This window comes from Zalophus californianus, chromosome 4, assembly GCF_009762305.2.
Source record: "Zalophus californianus isolate mZalCal1 chromosome 4, mZalCal1.pri.v2, whole genome shotgun sequence".
In the NCBI taxonomy this organism is placed as follows: domain Eukaryota; kingdom Metazoa; phylum Chordata; class Mammalia; order Carnivora; family Otariidae; genus Zalophus; species Zalophus californianus.
Genome location: NC_045598.1, coordinates 17,383,780 through 17,402,704, shown reverse-complemented (window position 1 = coordinate 17,402,704; position 18,925 = coordinate 17,383,780). Strand labels below are relative to the sequence as shown.

General features: G+C 51.5%; 1 protein-coding gene across 1 annotated transcript in view; it reads left to right on the top strand.

Annotated features, from left to right (window-relative positions):
- The first annotated feature begins 1,416 nt into the window (after positions 1-1,416).
- ASAP3 (ArfGAP with SH3 domain, ankyrin repeat and PH domain 3) overlaps positions 1,417-18,925 on the top strand; it is a 47,799-nt gene continuing 30,290 nt past the window's right edge. Inside the window, 1 exon segment of the mRNA XM_027625161.1 lies at positions 1,417-1,751. Within this exon segment, the coding sequence (XP_027480962.1) occupies positions 1,623-1,751 (129 nt within the window). The 5' untranslated portion in view covers positions 1,417-1,622.

The window sequence follows — 18,925 nt, the reverse complement described above, 5'->3', positions numbered from 1 at the left end:
TTGCCTCAGGTCATGATCTCAGGGTTGTGAGGTCAGCCCCTTTGGGCGTGGAGTGTGTTTAAGATTCTCTCTCTCCCTCTGCCCCTCCCCCTGCCTCTCTCTCCCACTCAAAAAAAAAAAAAAAAGAGAGAGAGAGAAAGAAAATTCAAGTTTAGCGAAACAAGCAATTTACTCAGCTGCACACAGCTGGTCAACAGCAGCCATCAGGATTAGAACTCAGATCTATCAAATTCCAAAGTCAATATTCTTCATTGCAGTGCTTCCCTGATCTTTTTATTTTTATTTTTTTACCTGAAGAAATCCTTTCCATAGGACAAAAGGCTCCAGAACAAAACCTAAATGGATTTCTATCCTGAACCCCGTTCCTCATCCACCCAAGATATATATAGGTGGTTCCCAAGAGGCAAGGGTTAATAGTGGGGAAGAGTGGCAGTCTTCAGCCCGGTGGACAGTGAGCAGGGTTGAGGAGTGAAAGGCACCATACTGAGCCCAAGAGGAATGAGGGCACGGTGAGAGGGTCCGCAAAGGGCGAGCGAGTTTCTCAGCGCTTATTCGCTACACGCACGTGTTAGGTTTTTTTCCTGGCAACATCACAATTTAGTGGGCAGCAGACTTCTCACTTTGCAGAGAAGGACACTGAGGTTCCAAGAAGGAACGTACTTTCCCCCAGATCACACGACTACCCAAAGGCAACGAGCCACACAGACCCCGCAGGGGGCCGAAGCCAAAAGGGGCGCGTGGGCGGCTCTGGCCGAGCGCAGAGCGGAGGCCGAGAGCTGGGTGTGAGGAGCAAGGCAGTGGTGCAACTGGGAGCGGAGAGGGGGGCCGAGACCAGGTGGGCTTGCTGGAGAGATGGGGGCCGGAGTCCGGGTGAGGCTGAAGAGGCGAGGTCACGGGGGCTGGGAACGAATCCGTAAGAGAAAACACAAAGCGCGTGCAGGAGGGGCGCGGAGGTGGGGCACCCGGGAGGTGGGAGGGAAGCAAACTTGGGAGGCCCAGGAGAGGGATGAAAGGGGGCGTGGTCGTGGAGGTGCCAGGAGGGAGAAGCGGCCGAGAAGCTTCCAGGGAGGCCGGGTCGGTGCAGAGACAGGACAGAGCTCTCAGGGGCTGGGCGGGCTGGGGGCGGGGCCGAGGAGCCCCGCGAGGGGCCGGGGACCGAGCAGTGAGTCAGGGGCAGAGCTCTCAGGGGCTGGGCGGGCTGGGGGCGGGGGCTGAGGAGCCCGGCGAGAGGCGGAGCTCTCGGGCTGGGCGGGCTGGGGGCGGAGCCGAGGAGCCCAGTGAGGGGCGGAGCTCCGGGCTCAGAGGCCTGATGGCGGGGCCGAGGAGCCCGGCGAAGGGCCGGGAGCGGCGCAGTGACTCAGGGGCGGAGTTCTCGGGCTGGGAGGCCTAGAGGTGGGGCTGTGGAGCCGGGCGAGGGGCCTGGGCCGGGCTGTCTAGGCTAAGGTGGTGGTTGGAAGAGGGGGCGGAGAGGCTGGAAGGCCAGGGGCGGGGCGGCGCGGAGGGGGCGGGGCGTGCGGAGGCCCCGACGGTGCTCGGCGGGCTGTGAGGCCGGCCCAGCTTCGTGCAGCGAGCGCCCCCGTGCCCCGCTCCGGCAGTCCCGGCGCCCCTGCCCCGCGCCCGCCATGCCCGAGCAGCTCAGCGTCGCCGAGTTCCTGGCCGTCACAGCGGAGGACCTCAGCTCCCCGGCCGGGGCCGCCGCCTTTGCCGCCAAGATGCTCCGGTGCCGGGGGGCGGCCCTGGCGCGGGAGGAGGTGAGGAGGCCGAGGCGGGAGTGGTCGGGGGTCCCGGCAGGGCCTCTCCTTGACCTTTCCGGGCGTGACCGGAGTTGCGATGGCCCTTACCGCGCCCCAGAAACCTGACCCCTCTCTAGATCTGTGAGAACCGAGCGCATCTCAAACATCGGCGTCCTCACTGTCGAGTCCCGGGGAGGGCCCGAGGGACTTTTTGTGCGGGGGTCTTGAGGTCATCTCGATGACGGACTTCACAGGTCGGGGTCATAACCCCAGTGCTCTTGTTGACCTGACCCGTCGCATGCGTGTTTGTTCAGCGCCTCACTGCATCTGTTTGGGTTTTCATCTTCGGAGCCCCACGAGTTTGCTCCCCAATCACTCCCCTCCTGGAAAACAGGCCTTCCCGCCTCAGTCCTGAAATTAACTTCTCCCGGGCTGCAGGGAGGCCCCCTCCCCCTGGCTGCTGGTTCTGAGATTTGGCCGGCGCTTGTGGAATGAATGCGAATGAGAAGGCGCCAGGAGCCGGGGTTCACCTTGGCCAGGCTGTTGGCAAGTTTGTCGTCTCCCCTCCCCTCCCTTTTCTCTTTGTCTTTCCCAGCAACGCGTCCCAGGCCTTTTCTTTCGCCCTTGCAGGCTGCCCCACCCCATTCCCGTCTGTGTTGGAGTTCATTCCTCTTCTCCCGACCTGCTGCACTCTGCGGGGACTGTTCTAGGGCAGACACCCTGTGCCTTTGGGCCAAGGGAGAATAATGTGGTTGTGCATCCCCCTTTCAGAGGATGCCCCGAATTGGGTGGCATTTTGGACTTCAGCAGGAGCTCTCGTCCTACATCCTTCACCATAAGAGTATTGCGCGCCTACTGTGTGGCACATACAAAGCTCAATAGTTCATAATACCCTGGGCCAGTGTCTTGAGGAGTATCTCCTTCTCCGCCTCTCCCTGGCAGGCTGAACCCCCATCCCAGAGTCTGTGTGCATCTCTCTCTAGGGGTGTTAGAGGATTGTGGAAAGAGCACTGACTTTGCTAGAGGCAGAGCTGTGTTCAAATTCTGGCCCTGCAGTTTGCCAGCTCTGTGAGCTTGGGTATGTGACCTGATCTGTCTGAGCCTCACTTTTGGCATCTATAAAATGGGATAATAATGTTTACCTCACAGGCTATGGTATTATATGAGTCAGTGAGTGTAAAGCATGCATCTTGATAAATGGGATGATTATTAGGTTAATTGATGGACCTTTTTAGACAGTGACTGGGTCTCTTGTGTCCTCATTTCTCTCACAGAGCCTAGCCTAGGGCATTGCACATAGTAGGGTTACAGGCTTTCATTAAAATAAGAAGCAGCCGATGACCTTTAGGCTTCTTTCCTCGGGCAGAACTAGTAACTTGGAGTCCACCGCCTATGAGTGTGGATTCTGTGTTTCTGGGAGGTTCACAGGGAAACTGTCATCCTGACGGGAGGGTGCTTCCTGAGGGTTGTCTTCATAGCCTCACATTTCGTGACCTGGAAGAGTTCAGTGCCACTGGCATCCTTAGGCCTTTCACAGTTCACCCTCCTCTCTGGGTTGATCATTAAAATGTTAAATCAGAGCAGGAGCAGGAGAAGGGACTGGACTATGAACCTTTCTCCAGGGACAGAAATGCCCATTTGTGCCTCTGCATCTGGCCTTGCCTGGCTGGTGTGTGTTAGCACTTGTGTGTGCTGGGGAACGAGCGGAGGGGGTGGAGGGGAGTAGCAGGGGGAGCCCTTGGAACGGGTCTGGAGGCTGTCGTAGACTCTGGTCAGGGCTCAGCTTTGCCCCAGTTCAGGCCAGACAAAAATCCGGTCTCTTTGCCTTCAGGACTTTGGTTTGGTGCATGCGAGTGAGGGTTTGTTTTTATAGCAGAAAGCCTGTGGCACCCAAACACAGCTTTTCTCTTCAGCATTTCAGTGTCCGAAAAGTTAGAATCTGACCTTTGGATTGGACTTTCCTGAGGTTTCCTGTTTGATTTTGCATTCATGTTTCTATTTACGTGCAGTTTGATGCGGGCATCCGCCCACCCCCTACTCTCCAGCTCCCCCACTCCATCCCTACCCCCATTCTGGGCATGACTAACCCACCCCCAGGCTTGAAGCTCCATTTGGCTGAATTAAAAGACAACAGATTCTTAAAGCAAGTCTTCCAGTCCCCGCTGGTTTCCTGGGAGTAACTAGAGACTCTGTCCCGGGACTTGCAGCCCTTTTTTGCAGTCCTACTAGGAAGGACCCTGGGCAGGTGAAAACTAGAATGTCAGCATTGAGCAACTGTTTAAGATAGAGATCACCTAGGAACTCTCATTTAAGTTGGAGAAACTGATGTCCAGAGAGTACAAGAGACTTGTCCAAGCTCCTACCTCTGGGTAATAGAGGAATTGGCATTGCCTCCCAAATATTCTAACCCCTGGTCCTATTCTGTTTCCTTCCAAAGTGCAAATGCCTGTTCTCCCTATGTAACTTCTCTGAACCTCAGTTACTCCACCCTTAAAATGGGTCTGATAATCCCTCCTTGATTTCCTGTCTAGGTTGTGAAAGTTTTTTGTTTTTAATTGTGAAACACTATACAAATGTGAGGGAATATTAAGACAAATAATCATCCTGTCAACCACCTCTTTCCTGTTCTGGGCCCCTTTCCAGTCATCATCTTACTGGTATTCACAAGAACACAGGTGAAAATGGGCCCAAGAAGGTTAAGGCAGCCACCTAGTGTCCCATAGTGGGTCTGTCTGACTCTAAATGTATTCTCTGTCCAGTTCTCCATGCCATCTCGGGCTAAGCACCAAGGACACGGAGATGCTGCTCTGGTTTGCTGGCTGGTTGGGGAGATGTGGCCTATCTTAGGGAGATAAGTAGGAATCCCAGGAGTCTGTCCTGAGTGCCTAGAGAAAAGTACAGAAAGGTGCCATAAGAGGCCAGTGGGGTGGGGGAGTGAGAGAATAGTGAGGCCTGGTGCAGTCAGGGAGAGCTTCCTGGAGGAGGTGACTTCCAGATGGGTCTTGAAAAATGGAAGGACTCCATTATTCAGTGGAGAGGGTATGTCAGAGTGAATTTGGAGACTGGTGGGAAGAGGGCATATTCAGTAACCAAGTAAGCCATTTTGACCAGTGCTGAGAATTCATGCTGTGTTGTGCATCTCAAACTACTAGTGAACTTGTATCTCCTACTGGATCTTAGATAAAGCAGTCTTCCACAAATAGGAGATCTTCCAAGGCTTGTGTCTCACATATTTATTTGAAGGTTAATGAAGTTTTAATTGCACAAAGGACATGATAATTTTTTATTAAGTTTTAATTTTTAATCCCAATATAGTTAACATATAGGGTTATAAGGACATAATCATTTATAATTAAAACATATAAAAACATAAAAGAAAAGGCAAAAGTCACCTCTGATCGTGCCTCACAACCCTTATACTCTCCCCAGAGGTAATTGCAGTGGAAATGTGTTTCCCAATACATTATCGTAAGCGGGTGGTGGTTAGGAGGAATGTTTAGCTCGATTAGTATCATGTCCTATATTACATAGCTCATATTTTATTGGAGTCAGATTTGTCGTTTCCTTTGTGGTTTTGCTTTTTTTTTAAGTTTTTTTTAAGATTTTATTTTTATTTATTATTATTTTTAAAGACTTTATTTATTTATTTGACAGAGAGAGACACAGCAGGAGAAGGAACACAAGCAGGGGAAGTGGGAGAGGGAGAAGCAGCCTTCCCGCCTAGCAGGGAGCCCGATGTGCGGCTCCATCCCAGGACCCTGGGATCAAGACCTGAGCCGAAGGCAGACGCTTAACGACTGAGCCACCCAGGCGCCCCAGATTTTATTTTTTAAGAGAGAGAGAGACAGTGAGAGAGGAAACACAAGCAGGGGGAGTGGGAGAGGGAGAAGCAGGCTCCCTGCTAAGCAGGGAGCCCGACACAGTGCTGGCTCCCAGGACCCTGGGATCATGACCTGAGCCGAAGGCAGACACCTATCGACTGAGCCACCCAGGCGCCCCTTGCTTTTTTTTTTTTTTTGAATCTTGTTTTAGAAAGAATTTTGTTGCTAATATTAATACTCTTATGACTTATATTCTGCTTCATCATTTGTCTTTGTTTTACAAAAAAATAATAAAAATATGTAATCTTCGACATTGTTTGCAAGAAACATAAGCCCTCTCAAGCTGTTTGTGTTGAAGGGAAACTTGTTTTAAGGAATTAGAGGTGCCTCCTGGGACCGAGGCGTGGCAAGTAATAGTAGACCACACCAGGGCCTCACCTGAAGGCTGGGAAGTCGTCAGGAACAAAGGCAGCTCCTTCATCATTCTGACTCCCTAGCCTGGGCTTCTTTCTGCACATCTGAACAGTGCTTTTGCTCACTTGCATCACACAGGCCCCACAAGGTATCATACAATCTTCTGGGGAAGAAGGCGGCTTCAGCCCCCACATTCCCGTGACCTCACTGGTCTCGGGTCTGAAGGTAACCAAGCTGGTCTTTGTGTCCCATTTCCCAGTTCCTGGTGGAGAGGCTGATGGCCCGGCTCAGCTTCTGGATTGGTTCTAGAAAATGGGTTTCCTGTAGCTACAGAGACCTGTGCTGTGGGGGGGAACGCTTCTCAGAGAAGAGGGGCAGAGCCTGGAAAGTCCCTGCCCCCCCCACATCCATGGCAATTGTGCTTTGTTTGGCACATTCTAAGATCCAGGGAGAGGCATGGTGCTCATCCTGCTTTCTGCCTACTTGGTTATCCAGGTGTAGATGGAACCCTGTTTAGAAAGCTCAGGTTTAGTGGAATTAAAAAGATGAAGAGCTAGGGGCGTCTGGGTGGCTCAGTCGGTTGGGCATCCAGCTCTTGATCTCAGCTTGGGTCTTGATCTCAGGGTTGTGAGTTCAGGCCCTGAGTTGGGCTGTGTTGGGCATAGAGCCTGCTTAAAAAAAAAAAAAAAAAATGGAGAGCTAGAGGGTGTAGCATGATGTGGAAGGCTGTGACTGCCAATTTGTCACTTGGGCTTTTTGCTGGACACTGGGGACCAGTAAACCCAATCATGTTGTCCAAGGAATGGATGAGGCCAGTCCTGCTGAGGGCCTTTGGGACTGCCCAGTGCCAGGGCCTGTATTATGCACTGGGTGGACACACTGCTTATTAAAAGAAATACAGGCCTTGCTCTGTTGTGCTTACAAGTCTTCTGGGGAAGACAGCTAGTAGACAGATTAACAAGTAAGTAATTGCATGTTGTGATAAGGGGCATGAAGGCTCATCCTCCTGGTCAAAGCCTTCCTTGGGGTTTGGTCCTGGGTCCTCATTTCTTTGCATGCTAGCCCCTCCCTGGTCAATCTCATCGACACCCATGGCTTCGGCTCTCTCTCATCTTTAAGTGACTCACTCACACATTGGTATATCCAGCCCAGACCCTCATGTTCAGCTGCTCTCTTGGCGGTTTCATTTAGAAATCTCAACATGTCCAAAACCACACTCATGACTTCCTCCACAGGCTGGCCCTTCCAGTATCCCTTCTCCGTGAGTGGTACCTCCCTCTATTCTGTTAACACCAGCCAGAAACCTTGTACCTCCACACACATCCTTCATCACCAAGGGTCACCAGTTCTATAAACATCTCCGCAGGCTACCCACTTCTCTACATCCCGGCTCTGGTACAAACCACCATCACCTCTCCCCTGGTGCACTACAGTGGCCTCCTAATTTGTTTCTCTGCTTTTATTCTAGCTCAGTTCTCCCTAATAGCACTGTATCTCTCCCCTTTGCAGCACACATCATAGATATATTTTGTATTTATTTGAATGATGTTATTAAAATCTGATTTCTCCCTAGATTTTGACTTCCATGAGAATAGAATCGAATCTCAGCACTGTACCCCTGGTATTTACCATAACACCATAGTAGATGCTCAGAAAATATTGGTTGAAGAATGAATAAATAAAAGAAGAAAACTAAAAAGGAGCATTAACAGAGAATAATGGTGTGAGCGTGCTCCAGATCAGGGGAACAGCTTAAGCAAAGGCCCTGAGGCAGTGAAGAACCTAAAGTATCTGTGATACTGAAAAGAGGCCAGAGGGACAGAAGCATAGTGATGAGCAGATGGAAGAGCAGGGCCAGCCGAGTTTGGGAAGGCAGGCAGGGCCTAGCTCATATTCAAGCTTGTAGGCCCTGGTAGCAGGTTTGGATTTTATCTATTTTGCAGGCAAGCAGCATGATCCAATTTCTGTTCTAGAAAGATCACATCAGCTGCCGTGTGGAGATCAGATCAGAGGGAGCAGGAGAAAACCCAAGGACGCCGTTGCAGCTGTTCATGGAAGAGATGATAGAAGTGTGGCTAGGGCCGTGATTGGTGGAGAAGAGAAGTGGACAGAGTTTAGAAGTATTTTATAAGTGGTAACGTCAAGACTTGTTTGATAGAGTGCGTGGGGGTCGGTGGTCAAGAATGGTCCCCAGATTCCTAAGGAAGAGTGTCATTTACCCTTTCCTGGGAAGGGGAAATCTGGGAGAGAAACAGGTTTGGGGGAAAGTCAAGAATCCTGTTTGTACAATCTTACAGGTCTTTGAGACGTCCAAGTGGAGATGTCGAGAGGGCGGTTGGTTATCTGAGTTTGTTTGTTTGTTTTGGATATATGAGTCTGGAGATGAAAGGAGTGGGAGAGTTGTGAGTTGAGATAGTGGGTATCAAACTTGGATCTGTGTAAGACATCATTCGCAGAGCGTCTAATTCAGCAGCTGTATCTTTTTTAGGCCCCTTATTGCAAGCAACAGAAACCAACCTGAGCCGCTTCACACAAAAAAAGGAGTTCACTGAAAGGGAATATTCAGTAGGGCACAGAATTTTTGGGAAGCTGGAGAGCTGGGCTGAGGTGGCTGGCAGGATCTCAGCCAAAATCACTCCACTGAGCCAGTTTGGCGAGGACAGTGCCGCCATGCACTAAGTGCCACAGCTTGTTACTGCCACTGTCCTTGGAGACTGGGCTCCTTCATTGCTGTCGCCACCAGCATGAGAACAGATCCTCCACTCTGCGCTCCTGACTCAGAGTCTGCAGTGACTGCCTGCTCAGCTGAGCCTCGCTCACACACCTGGAGCTGCAAGGGAGTCTGGAACAGCAAGAATTTAGACTTGTCAGCTTTTGCAGGAGGCAAGCTCTGCCAAGACTTGCACCGCAAGTAATTTTGCAGATGGAGGAAGGAGATTCAGACGCCAGACTGGCAAAGAGTGGCACATGTCCTTGGCTGGTTTGCCAGCAACCATGGGGGTGTCTGGGAATCTGCATTTTACCCAGCACCCCAGGGTATGTTCGTGCAGGTGGTCCGTGGACCACATGTGCTTACGCTGCATTAGCTGGTGTTGAAGACTGAGGGAGTAGAGGAGATCACCCAGGGAGAGGAATGAAGAGAGCCCCAGGTCCAAGCTCTGGGGAGCTCCAGGGCTGAGAGATTAGGAGGGGAAGAGTAGCTAATGAAGGAGGCTGAGAAGGAGCTGCCAGTGGGGAAGGAGGGAACTCAAGAGGGTACAGTGCCCTGGAAGCCAGGAGAGGAATGTTTCGAGGAGGGAGCCATGCTCAGCTCAGTCGGACGCTGCCTAGCTGTCCAGAGGCAAACTAGGAAAATGGCAGACATAATGGAGGTGGTGGAAGAACAGGTTACGAGCAGGGCCAGTGCTGGCTTCCCTTCTACACTGGCCTGGACTGATTCGAGGAGTGGGCCGATGAGTTCTCCCGGGATGGGGAGCAGAGACGGGGGATGATGGCTGGGGACCTGTGCCAAGCGGGTTTTCCAGGATGGCCTTAGAACGCAGCCCCGGCTGAACCCAACCTCTTCCCATACCTGCCTCTGCACAAGGGCAGAGGGTCTTTCCGGAGTGTCCACCTCAGGCCCAGCCTTGTAGAGTCTTCTTCCCTCTCTAAATTTCAGTCTTCAGTGTTCACTTCCTTGCCTGACATTGAGCTGTTTTGGGCCACTGAGGTGATGTGAGCAGGTTTGAGGACAGAAACTGGAACTTCAGGGCATGGCAGAAGGAAAATGCTTTCCCCAAAGGCAGTTTGGTAGTCTAGCCCTCAGGCAGACGTTGTTACTAGAAGATCCTTTTCTTTCTTTCTTTTTTTTAAGATTTTTATTTGTTTGAGAGAGAGTGAGCGAGCAGGGGGAGGGACAGAGGGAAAGGGAGAGAGAGAACCTCAAGCAGACTCCCCACTGAGCATGGAGCCCAACGCAAGGCTTGATCTCACGACCCTGAGATCATGACCTGAGCCGAAACCAAGAGCCAGAGGCTCAACCAACTGAGCCACCTAGGTGCCCTGCTAGAAGATTCTTTCGATGGGACTAGTGCCTGGGCACTCATGAGCACATGAGGCAGTGAGGCCCATGGAGGAACAGTGAGTTCCCCAGGCTCTGGGGCAGAGCCCTGGGCACCCTCTGTCCTGGGAACATTGTGACTGGGCCTCACTGGGGTCAGTGAGTGGGCCTCACTGTGGAGGGTACGGGAGGCTGACCTGGGAACAGCTGCTAAATGCTCTCCAACTCAGCTGGCTTTTGACCTTGACTGAGCTTTTAAGAACTTCAGATGCCATAGGCTCCACCCAGACCCACTTTATGAAAATCTCCCAGGGGTGAGGCCTGGGCACCTGAGCGGTTCAAAAGTTCCCCAGGCGACTGATGAGCAGTCAGGGTGAAAACGATTGTGGTAAGCCACGGCATGCCCACGTAAGGTTGCTGAACTTACCGAACACCTGCTGTGTGCAAAGGCAGAAAGGTAGGTTCTGAGGGCATGGAGATGACAAGACAAGGCCCCAGTCTGGAAAGGAGAAGGACTTATGCCCATGGAAGCCTGGCGGACAACCCACAGCATACAGAGATGTGGCTGAGGTCTACGGAGAAAGTCCAGGGACTGATGTCAGACAAGCCTGGGTTTGAATTCCCATTGGCTGTGTAACCTCAGGCAAATGACTTCACCTTTCTGAGTCTTAGTCTCCCCATCTGTAAATCATGGGCAATGATAACTATCTTGTGGGGTCGTTCGAGGGGATTACATATAAAGCATCTAGTATATCCCTGGCACATAACAGATGCTTAACTTTTTTAAAAGTCCCTTTTAGGGGCGCCTGGGTGGCTCAGATGGTTAAGCGTCTGCCTTTGGCTCAGATCATGATCCCAGAGTCCTGGGCTGGGATCGAGCCCCAGGTCGGGCTCCCTGCTCAGCGGGGAGTCTGCTTCTCCCTCTCCCTCTGCCTCTCCCCCCTGCTCCTGCTCTCTCTCTCTCTCTCTCTCTCTCTGTCTCAAATGAATAAATAAAAAAAATTCTTTTTTTTAAAGATTTTATTTTATTTTATTTATTTGAGAGAGAGAGAGAACGAGAGAGAGAGAGCACGAGAGGGAAGAGGGTCAGAGGGAGAAGCAGACTCCCCGCCGAGCAGGGAGCCCGACGCGGGGCTCGATCCCGGGACTCCAGGATCATGACCGGAGCCGAAGGCAGTCGCTTAACCAACTGAGCCACCCAGGCGCCCCATGAACAAATTAAAAAATTCTTAAAAAAAAAATAAATAAAAGTTCCTTTTACTAAAAACACAGTTGCACACGCGCATGGGATAGCTAAAGAGATCAGGAGTCACACAGCAAAACGAGGTCCTTGCAACAGGGAGGAAGCCACTACAAGTGAGCGCTAAAATTGTCTGGGCCGTCCTGGCACCAGAGCCAAAAGAGGACCCTTGTGTCCCCTGCGGGTGTCCAGGAGTGAAGAGCTGAGCCCCGTTCTGGACAAGGCAGGTTCTTCCCTCAGCCCTGCTCTTTGCGGCCTCTCAACCGTTCATTTCTTCATCAAACGTCTATTGAGAGCCTCCGTGAGTCTCGGTCCCGACTACACGTTATAGTCCCCTGGGTTGCTTTTAGGTAGATTTCTTGAAACTAAGATAAAATTCACCATTTTAACCATTTTAAAGCATGCAGGTCCGTGGTCTTTATTCACGGTACTGTACAGACACCGCCTCTTACTCCAGAACATGTCCTCACCCCAAAAAGCAATGCTGTGCTCCTTAGTAGTCACTCCCCACTGCCCGTTCCCCCAGCCCCTGGCCACTCTCTGTCCCTCTGGATTGGCCTATTCTGAATATTTCATGTCAGTGGAATCCTCCAATATGTGGCCTTTTGGGTCTGGCTTCTCTCGGTTAGCGTCAATGTGTGCAAGGTTCTGCCATGTCATCTGGGTTGCTTTAAAAGCAATAAAAATATGAACAGCAAACAAGCAGGCCGTGCTGTAAGCGTGGAGAGACGCACAGCTTAGTAAACAGCGTCACCAGATAACATCCAGGATGCCCATGCAATATCTGGGACATATTTATCCTAAAAAATTATTCATTGATGATCTGAAATTCAAATATAGCTGCACGTCCTCTGTTTATATTTGCTATGTCCAGCAACTCTACTAGCATTAAGTGGCAAAGCCAGGATTTGGACTTGGCAGTTCAAAGCCCTTGGGAGTGCTTGACCTCTCACTCCGTGGGTCACGCCTGACTCTGATTTAACGGGTCTCAAGTGAGGCTCCGGCATCCTTACTTTTTGAAGTGCTCCAGGTGATTCCCCTGGCAACCTGGGGTGTGGGTGTCAGGGCCTGGGAGTACAGAGAAGATGTTCGCTGGGCAGGAGAGCTAGCCTGCCCCCCTCCCTATACGCAGGGCACTGGGCTACGGGCTGAAATGCCTGACTGCATTCAGTCCTGTGAGATAGATGCTGTTATTATCCCACTCGACAGATGGAGAAATAGAGGCTCTGAGAAACTAAGTCACTTGCTCCAGGTCACCCAGCTAAGACTATCGGGAAGAGAATTTGGACCTCAAAACAGTGTGATGTGAAAGCTGGAGTCCTGAGCCCTTGCTGCTTTTTCTGTGTTCGCATAGGGCCTTGCAAATATTCATCCATTCATTCACTCAGTTATTCATTCCACAGATGTTTGTGGCTACTCACGTGCTGGGCCCTGCACTGGGTGTTGTGGATGCAAAGGCAAATGAGCCGATCCCTGCCCTTTGGGTCTTCAGCCCCAGAGGGAGGTCAGACATGTGTGGTACAAAAAGGCCACGAATGCCCCAATAAAAGGCTGACGTGGGCACAGGGAAGCATAAAGGCAGGAGGGATGGGTTCTGGAGGGGCCAGTTCTTTTGAGGTAGGGAGGTGGTGACCTAAGCAGAGTCTGGGAAGACTAAGTGTCTACAAGGTGGGATGGGGGAGGGACTGTCCAGGCAGCAGGAACAGCATGAGCAAAGCCTTGGCGGCTGGCAAGAGCCTGGCATGTTGAGGAAATTGCAGAGCTGGGTAGGACTGGGGTTTATGGGATCAGTGATTGGTATCCAGTTGGGCGCAGGGAGGGGATTCATCCAGGCCAATAAAGGAACTAGAGAATGGGAAGCAGGGGACACTTGGCTCCTCTATCCAGGGAGGGCAGGCCAGGCTGTCTGCAGAGCTGGGTGGAATTCAGGGCTTGGGGCCAGGAGTCAGACGGGAATCTAAGGCGATCGGTCCGGCAGAGTTCTTGCTCTCTTAGCTCATCACTGCCTAGCAGTCTCCGGAGAAAAATCCCAGCCAGGAAACTTGGGGTTTGCAGAGGCCTCAGCTTACGTTGAGGGTGCGGCTCCCTTCCTGCAACCCCTCTTCCTCCCCGCTTCCCACCACCCTGCAAGGGGCAGCTGGTGAGGCCGAGCAGCTTCCCTGGCTGGGGAGACATCTGCAGGGGCCCAACTGAGGGGGCCCACGGCCAGTCACAGGCTCCAGCAGTGCAGGAAGGAAAACAGCGAGAGGCTGAGGGACCCTGAAATAATAAATGTCCGAGCTGGCAGGAGCCTTCCGCATCCCGCCCAACCGCTTCGTTCCAGACTCCAGATGGGAGCCAAGGAGTCAGTCCGGGAGGGAAGGAGACTGAACAAGGTCACAGCAGGGGCAGGAGTAGAGCTGGGCCCAGGTCCTGGCTCCCAGGCTCTGTCGTTTAGCTAGTGCAGGGGCCGCGGGCAGCCAAGGCTAGGACCCCTCCACATGGAGGATGCAGAGGAGAGCTGCAAAGAGCCCTGCCCTGCTCTCTGGCATCGCCTTCTGACTGCCGCAGCCTGGACTCTCGGGTCCTGGGGGGCGGGGGCCTTGCCCGTCCAGATGAAAACCATTTGGAGACATGCTCTCGCTGGTGCCTGAGGTTGGAGCAGCCTTGCAGGATACGATGAACAGGACTCCGAGTCCCAGAACATTGACCTGGAAAGGGATTTAGCACTCATGTCCATCAACTCTAAGGTTACAGATGGGGAAACTGAGGCACAAGAGGAGGGAATGTGCTCAGAGGGACACAGAGGGGCTAGTGGCAGAGGCAGGCCTAAATTCAGTCCCTTTCCCTTCCCTCAAAATGTTTCTGCGTTACCTCTCAAGATGCCTGACATCCACTATTGGAAAAAAATATGGCCTAGGGGCACCTGGATGGCTCAGTGGGTTAAGCGTCTGCCTTCAGCTCAGGTCATGATCCCAGGGCCCTGGGGTCAAGCCCCACGTCGGGCTCCTTTCTCAGCGGGGAGTCTGCTTCTCCCTATCTCTCCACAGCTCTCCCTGCTTGTGCTCTCTCTCTCTCTCTGCCAAATAAATAAATAAATAAATCTTAAAAAAAAGAAAGAAAGAAAAAATATGGACTAATTTAATCTTCACAGTAGTGCTCACAGAGATAACAGGCTCAGCCAGGTGGGATTTACCTCATGGTTTGCTGTAGCATGATAGTGAGAGAAGGCTCTGGAAATTAAGGACTCTACCCTTCCTGGAGCTGCCTACGTGACCTTGAGCCAGGTGCCTAATCTACCCCAGGCTTGGTTTCCTCATCTGTAAAATGGGAAGGATAATACCTACCTCGCAGGGCCGTTGGGAAGAACAAATGAGGTAAACATAAACTGCCCCAAAGTGATCACTCAGTGAGAAGGGGGGTGGCTGGATTCATGTTAGTAAGTAGACTCACTCTGGGACCTTGGAATCCAAGTCCTTCCTGTTGTGTGATCGGCTTTGGGTTGGGCTGGGCTGTGTTCCCCATCACCCTGTCGTGCCTGGAGGATGAGTCTGCACCCCTTTCTCCCGCTTGGACACGGGTCTGCGGCCAAGCCCTAGAGCTGATCTTTCTACCATAAGAATTTACCACATCACTCCTGTCTTGTCCAGAGCCCTGCGGGTGCTCCCCTTCACCTGTAGGGTAAAACCTAGGAGTTTGGTTAAAAGTATGGACTCTGGAGTCCGACACCCTGGGTGTAAGTCTAAGTTCCACCACTTACTAGTTGTACGAGCCTGGGCAAATACCAAAACTTCCCTGGGCCTCAGTTTCCTCATCTGTAAAACCTCCTGGGGTTATTGACAGGATTACATGAAATGGGACAAAGTACGTCACATGTGGTAGAGCGCGCGACTCTTGATCCTGGGGTTGTGAGTTGGAGCCCCACGTTGGGGATAGAGATGACTTCATAAAAGCATCTGCTCAGCTCTCACTGTGAGCTTGGCCTTCCAGTGGGTCATTCTGGGCCCTTCTCGGCCCTGAGGCCTCACTGTTCACCGCATCCCCCTTGGCCCTGGTAAGTGCTGCTCCGGGAAGCTCCTGGCTGGTCTCCAAATGTGGGAAGCGTTCCTACCCAGGGACTTGGCCAAGCACCTCTCCTCTCTTAAAGCCGTCTTCCCCTGTCTCACTTCGCTCCGTCAGTGTCTCCTTGTTTTTCAAGGCCCTGGAGAAGCATCCCTTCATCTCAGCGTGGGGTGGGTACTCTTTGTGTCCCCACACAGGCTTCTCTCCTCCTCTGGGCTCCCCAGGGGCCTCCTCAGTTACTCGAGATCGTGTCCTATCTCCCACACCGGGCACCTTGAGGGCAGGACCTGAGCCGACATCCCTCTCTCCCCAGCACCCATGCAGGGCCTTGGGGACAGCTAGGCGCTCGGTATGTGTGAATGAGCTCGTTACTATGTGCCAGTGACTCGTTAGGGACCTTACCCCAGTTCCTCCCTCTGTCCCGCTGGGTGGAGACGGGCAGGTTTGCAGATTGGAGCTTCCCAAGCAGACACCATTAAGGGTGTGGAGTTGAGCTGGGACTGCCCTGGAGGTGGGAGGCTGGAAAGTCTTCTCAGTCCCACCCTTTCCCTTCCTTGCTGGCCACCCAGGAAGGGCCCAGCGGGGCTCCCTGCCTTTCTCTGGATCTGGTGGTTGAGCAGGTGGACGAGAAAAAGCAGACTTTAGAGCCTGACGTGAACGGGACAGCTCAAGTTTGCATGGGCTACAAATTTCCTCAGTCTTTATATGATTTGATTCTCAGTGGTGGGGGGGGTGACTGGAGCAGCGGTGACTGTCATTCCCGTTTTGCAGGTAGAGAGCCTATGGCTGAGAGACCCTTGCTCAGGGTCTTGGAGTGAGTGAGAAACTGGGTCTGGAATAGACCTGCCTCCACATCCTGTGCTCTTTCCACTATGCGCCCTTTTGTAACCAGGCCACGGAGCGTGGAAGCTGCCTCAGCCATTACCCCTTCCTGCCGGCTCCTCAAAGACCCTTCCACCTGATCCTTGCCCTCCATTGGCCCCGCGCCCCAGGCCCCTGGCTCCCTCAGGCCAACTTCTCCAAACCCAGTCTTCCATCCCATTCCCCTTGTCGAAAGGTGTACCCAGACAGCTATCCATTGACAAGAATCAGTCCCACATACTAAGGTGTCAAGGGCTAGTTTCAGTAACTTAGTTTCAGTGGTTCCCTACCTTTCTGAATATAAGAATCCCTTGTCGGGGCGCCTGGGCGGCTCAATCAGTTGAGTGTCCGACTCTTGATCTCAGCTCAGGTCTTGATCTCAGGGTTATGTGCTTGGGCCCCACATTGGGCTCCACACTGGGTATTGAGCCTCCTTTAAAAAGGGAAGGAAGGAAGGACCCCTTGTCTTCTTGTATTAACTCTTTACTGTAGAAATTTTCAAACATACTCAAAAGTAGACTCGCCCAGCTTCAACAACTATTAATATTTTCCCAATCTTATTTTTTCATCTATTAGCCCTTTTTTCTGACTTTATGGAGAATTCGGAAGTGTCACAGAGACAGAACAAAATGATAAACAACCTCCATTTACATGTGACCCAGTCCTGCCCTGGCCACATCCCCACCTGCTTCCCTGACTCTCATCTTATTTTGAAGCAAATGCCAAAAATCTGCTTAAATTCCCTAAAATGTTTTAAAAAGCAAAGTAAGGTCCATGCATTGCCATTTGTCAGTGTGTGTTTGGAGCCTCTTATGATTTCTCCTCCATCGTTTTTTGTTTCGTTTTTTGTGATCCCCTTGTTAAAGAAACCAGTGGTTTTTTTCTGTAGTTTCACATGGTCTGTGCTCACTGCCGCATTCCCCAGGCATGGCTTCACGAATTTCTCCATCTGCATTTCCCGTACATTAATAGTCGGATGTAGAAATTAGAAGCCCCGGGAGTTTTTTGTATGGGGTTGGTTTGTTGTTGTTTTGTGGGTTTTTTTTTTTTTTCATTTTATATATCATTTCATTAAATGTTTTAGGTGTAACTTGGCTTACTCGTTAAAATATGGTATTTTAATTTTCACATTTAATATGTAGTACATATAATTTAATCTTCTTTGTGGATATGAAAGCTCAAAGGAGCCAAGATTCTGTCCCCTCACGGGGGGACCCCTTTTTTTTAAAGATTTTATTTATTTATTTGACAGAGAGAGACACAGTGAGAGAGGGAACACAAGCAGGGGGAGTGGGAGAGGGAGAAGCAGGCTTCCCACAGAGCAGGGACCCTGATGCGGGGCTCCATCCCAGGACCCTGGGATCATGACCTGAGGCGAAGGCAGATGCTTAACGACTGAGCCACCCAGGCGCCCCAACGGGGGGACCCCTTTTTAATGTCAGAGTTTCACTGACCTTCCCACGAAGTCATAGTTTTAGTATTGCTTGAGAAATTTGGAAAAGGACAAAAAGTTACCATGAATTCAAGAATGCTTTTTTGAAAAATTATTTATTTATCTGAGAGAGAGAGAATGAAAGAGAAAGCATGAGCAGGGAGAGGGAAAAGCAGGCTCCCCGAGGAACAGGGAGCCTGACGTGGGACTCAATCCCAGGACCCTGGGATCATGACCTGAGCCGAAGGCAGATGCTTAACCAACTGACCCACCCAGGCGCTCCACCATGAATTCGAGAATGCTTTTAAAGACTTTTGTGTCTTATTGATCATAACAGCTGCATACAGGTTGGAATGTGGTCATGCTAACCTGTGAGGCTTTTTTTTATTGGTCTCTAGTGCTTCCTGTAAGTGTCTCTTCATAGGGCCTGGGGAGTAACTCTGTGGATGTCCAGGGTCTGGGGTCCACAGACTAGAAATGAACAGGGGGTTAGAGTCTCAAGGTTTGGGTCTCAGGTGCATCTCTGCTACTTTGTGGCTGTGTGAGGTCAGGCAACTTCCTTCACCTCCCTGGGCCTCACTGACGCTTCAGCCAGATGGGAAGAAAAGCAACAACTGCCTTGTTGGGGTGCTGTGAGTCTTACAGGATGGATGTGAAGCTGCTTTACAAACTGTAAAGCCCCGTAAAAGTGTTGGTTTGTATTCCTTCCTTTGTTTGTTTGCATTTCCAATGAGACCTGGGGCAAGAAACTCATCCGAGCCTTTGTTCTGCCGTCCATAGGATGAGGAGGTAATGTTAGATTATCTCTAATATTCCATGATTTAGTCCTTTGGGGGACAACATCATGGTCCAAAGCAAAGATAGAAAATGGTTTTTCATTTCCTGTGCCAACTCTAGTTTAATTGATAGAGGCTACCTGCAGAGTAGTCTTAGCAGAATGATGAGCCAAATCCAGGGTCAATGGGAAAAATACTGAGATGGATTAATGATGCCACAAAAGTGGCGCCTATGCCCCATGTTATAATAGTCCAAAGGAGTGAATGTCTAATGGTGAAATTTAATCAGCAGCTCCCAAGGCCTTAGCTTTCGCTGCTCTGCTCCCTTGGCTGAGTCGCCATGGTTACCACAGCTGGCTCTGGGAAATCACAGGAATGAAGAATGGGTCCTATTGATGAATCCTAACCCAGGAGGGGGGCATGCAGAAGGCCTTTCCAAGCAGGGCAGCTGGGCATGGCCCTAGTGCAGCCATCTGTAGTCTTTGCCTGCAGAAAACACAAATCAGAGCCAGAGCACTGGGGGCGGGGGGCACGCCGGGGAAGGTAGGGGCACAAAGGGCAGCGCCAC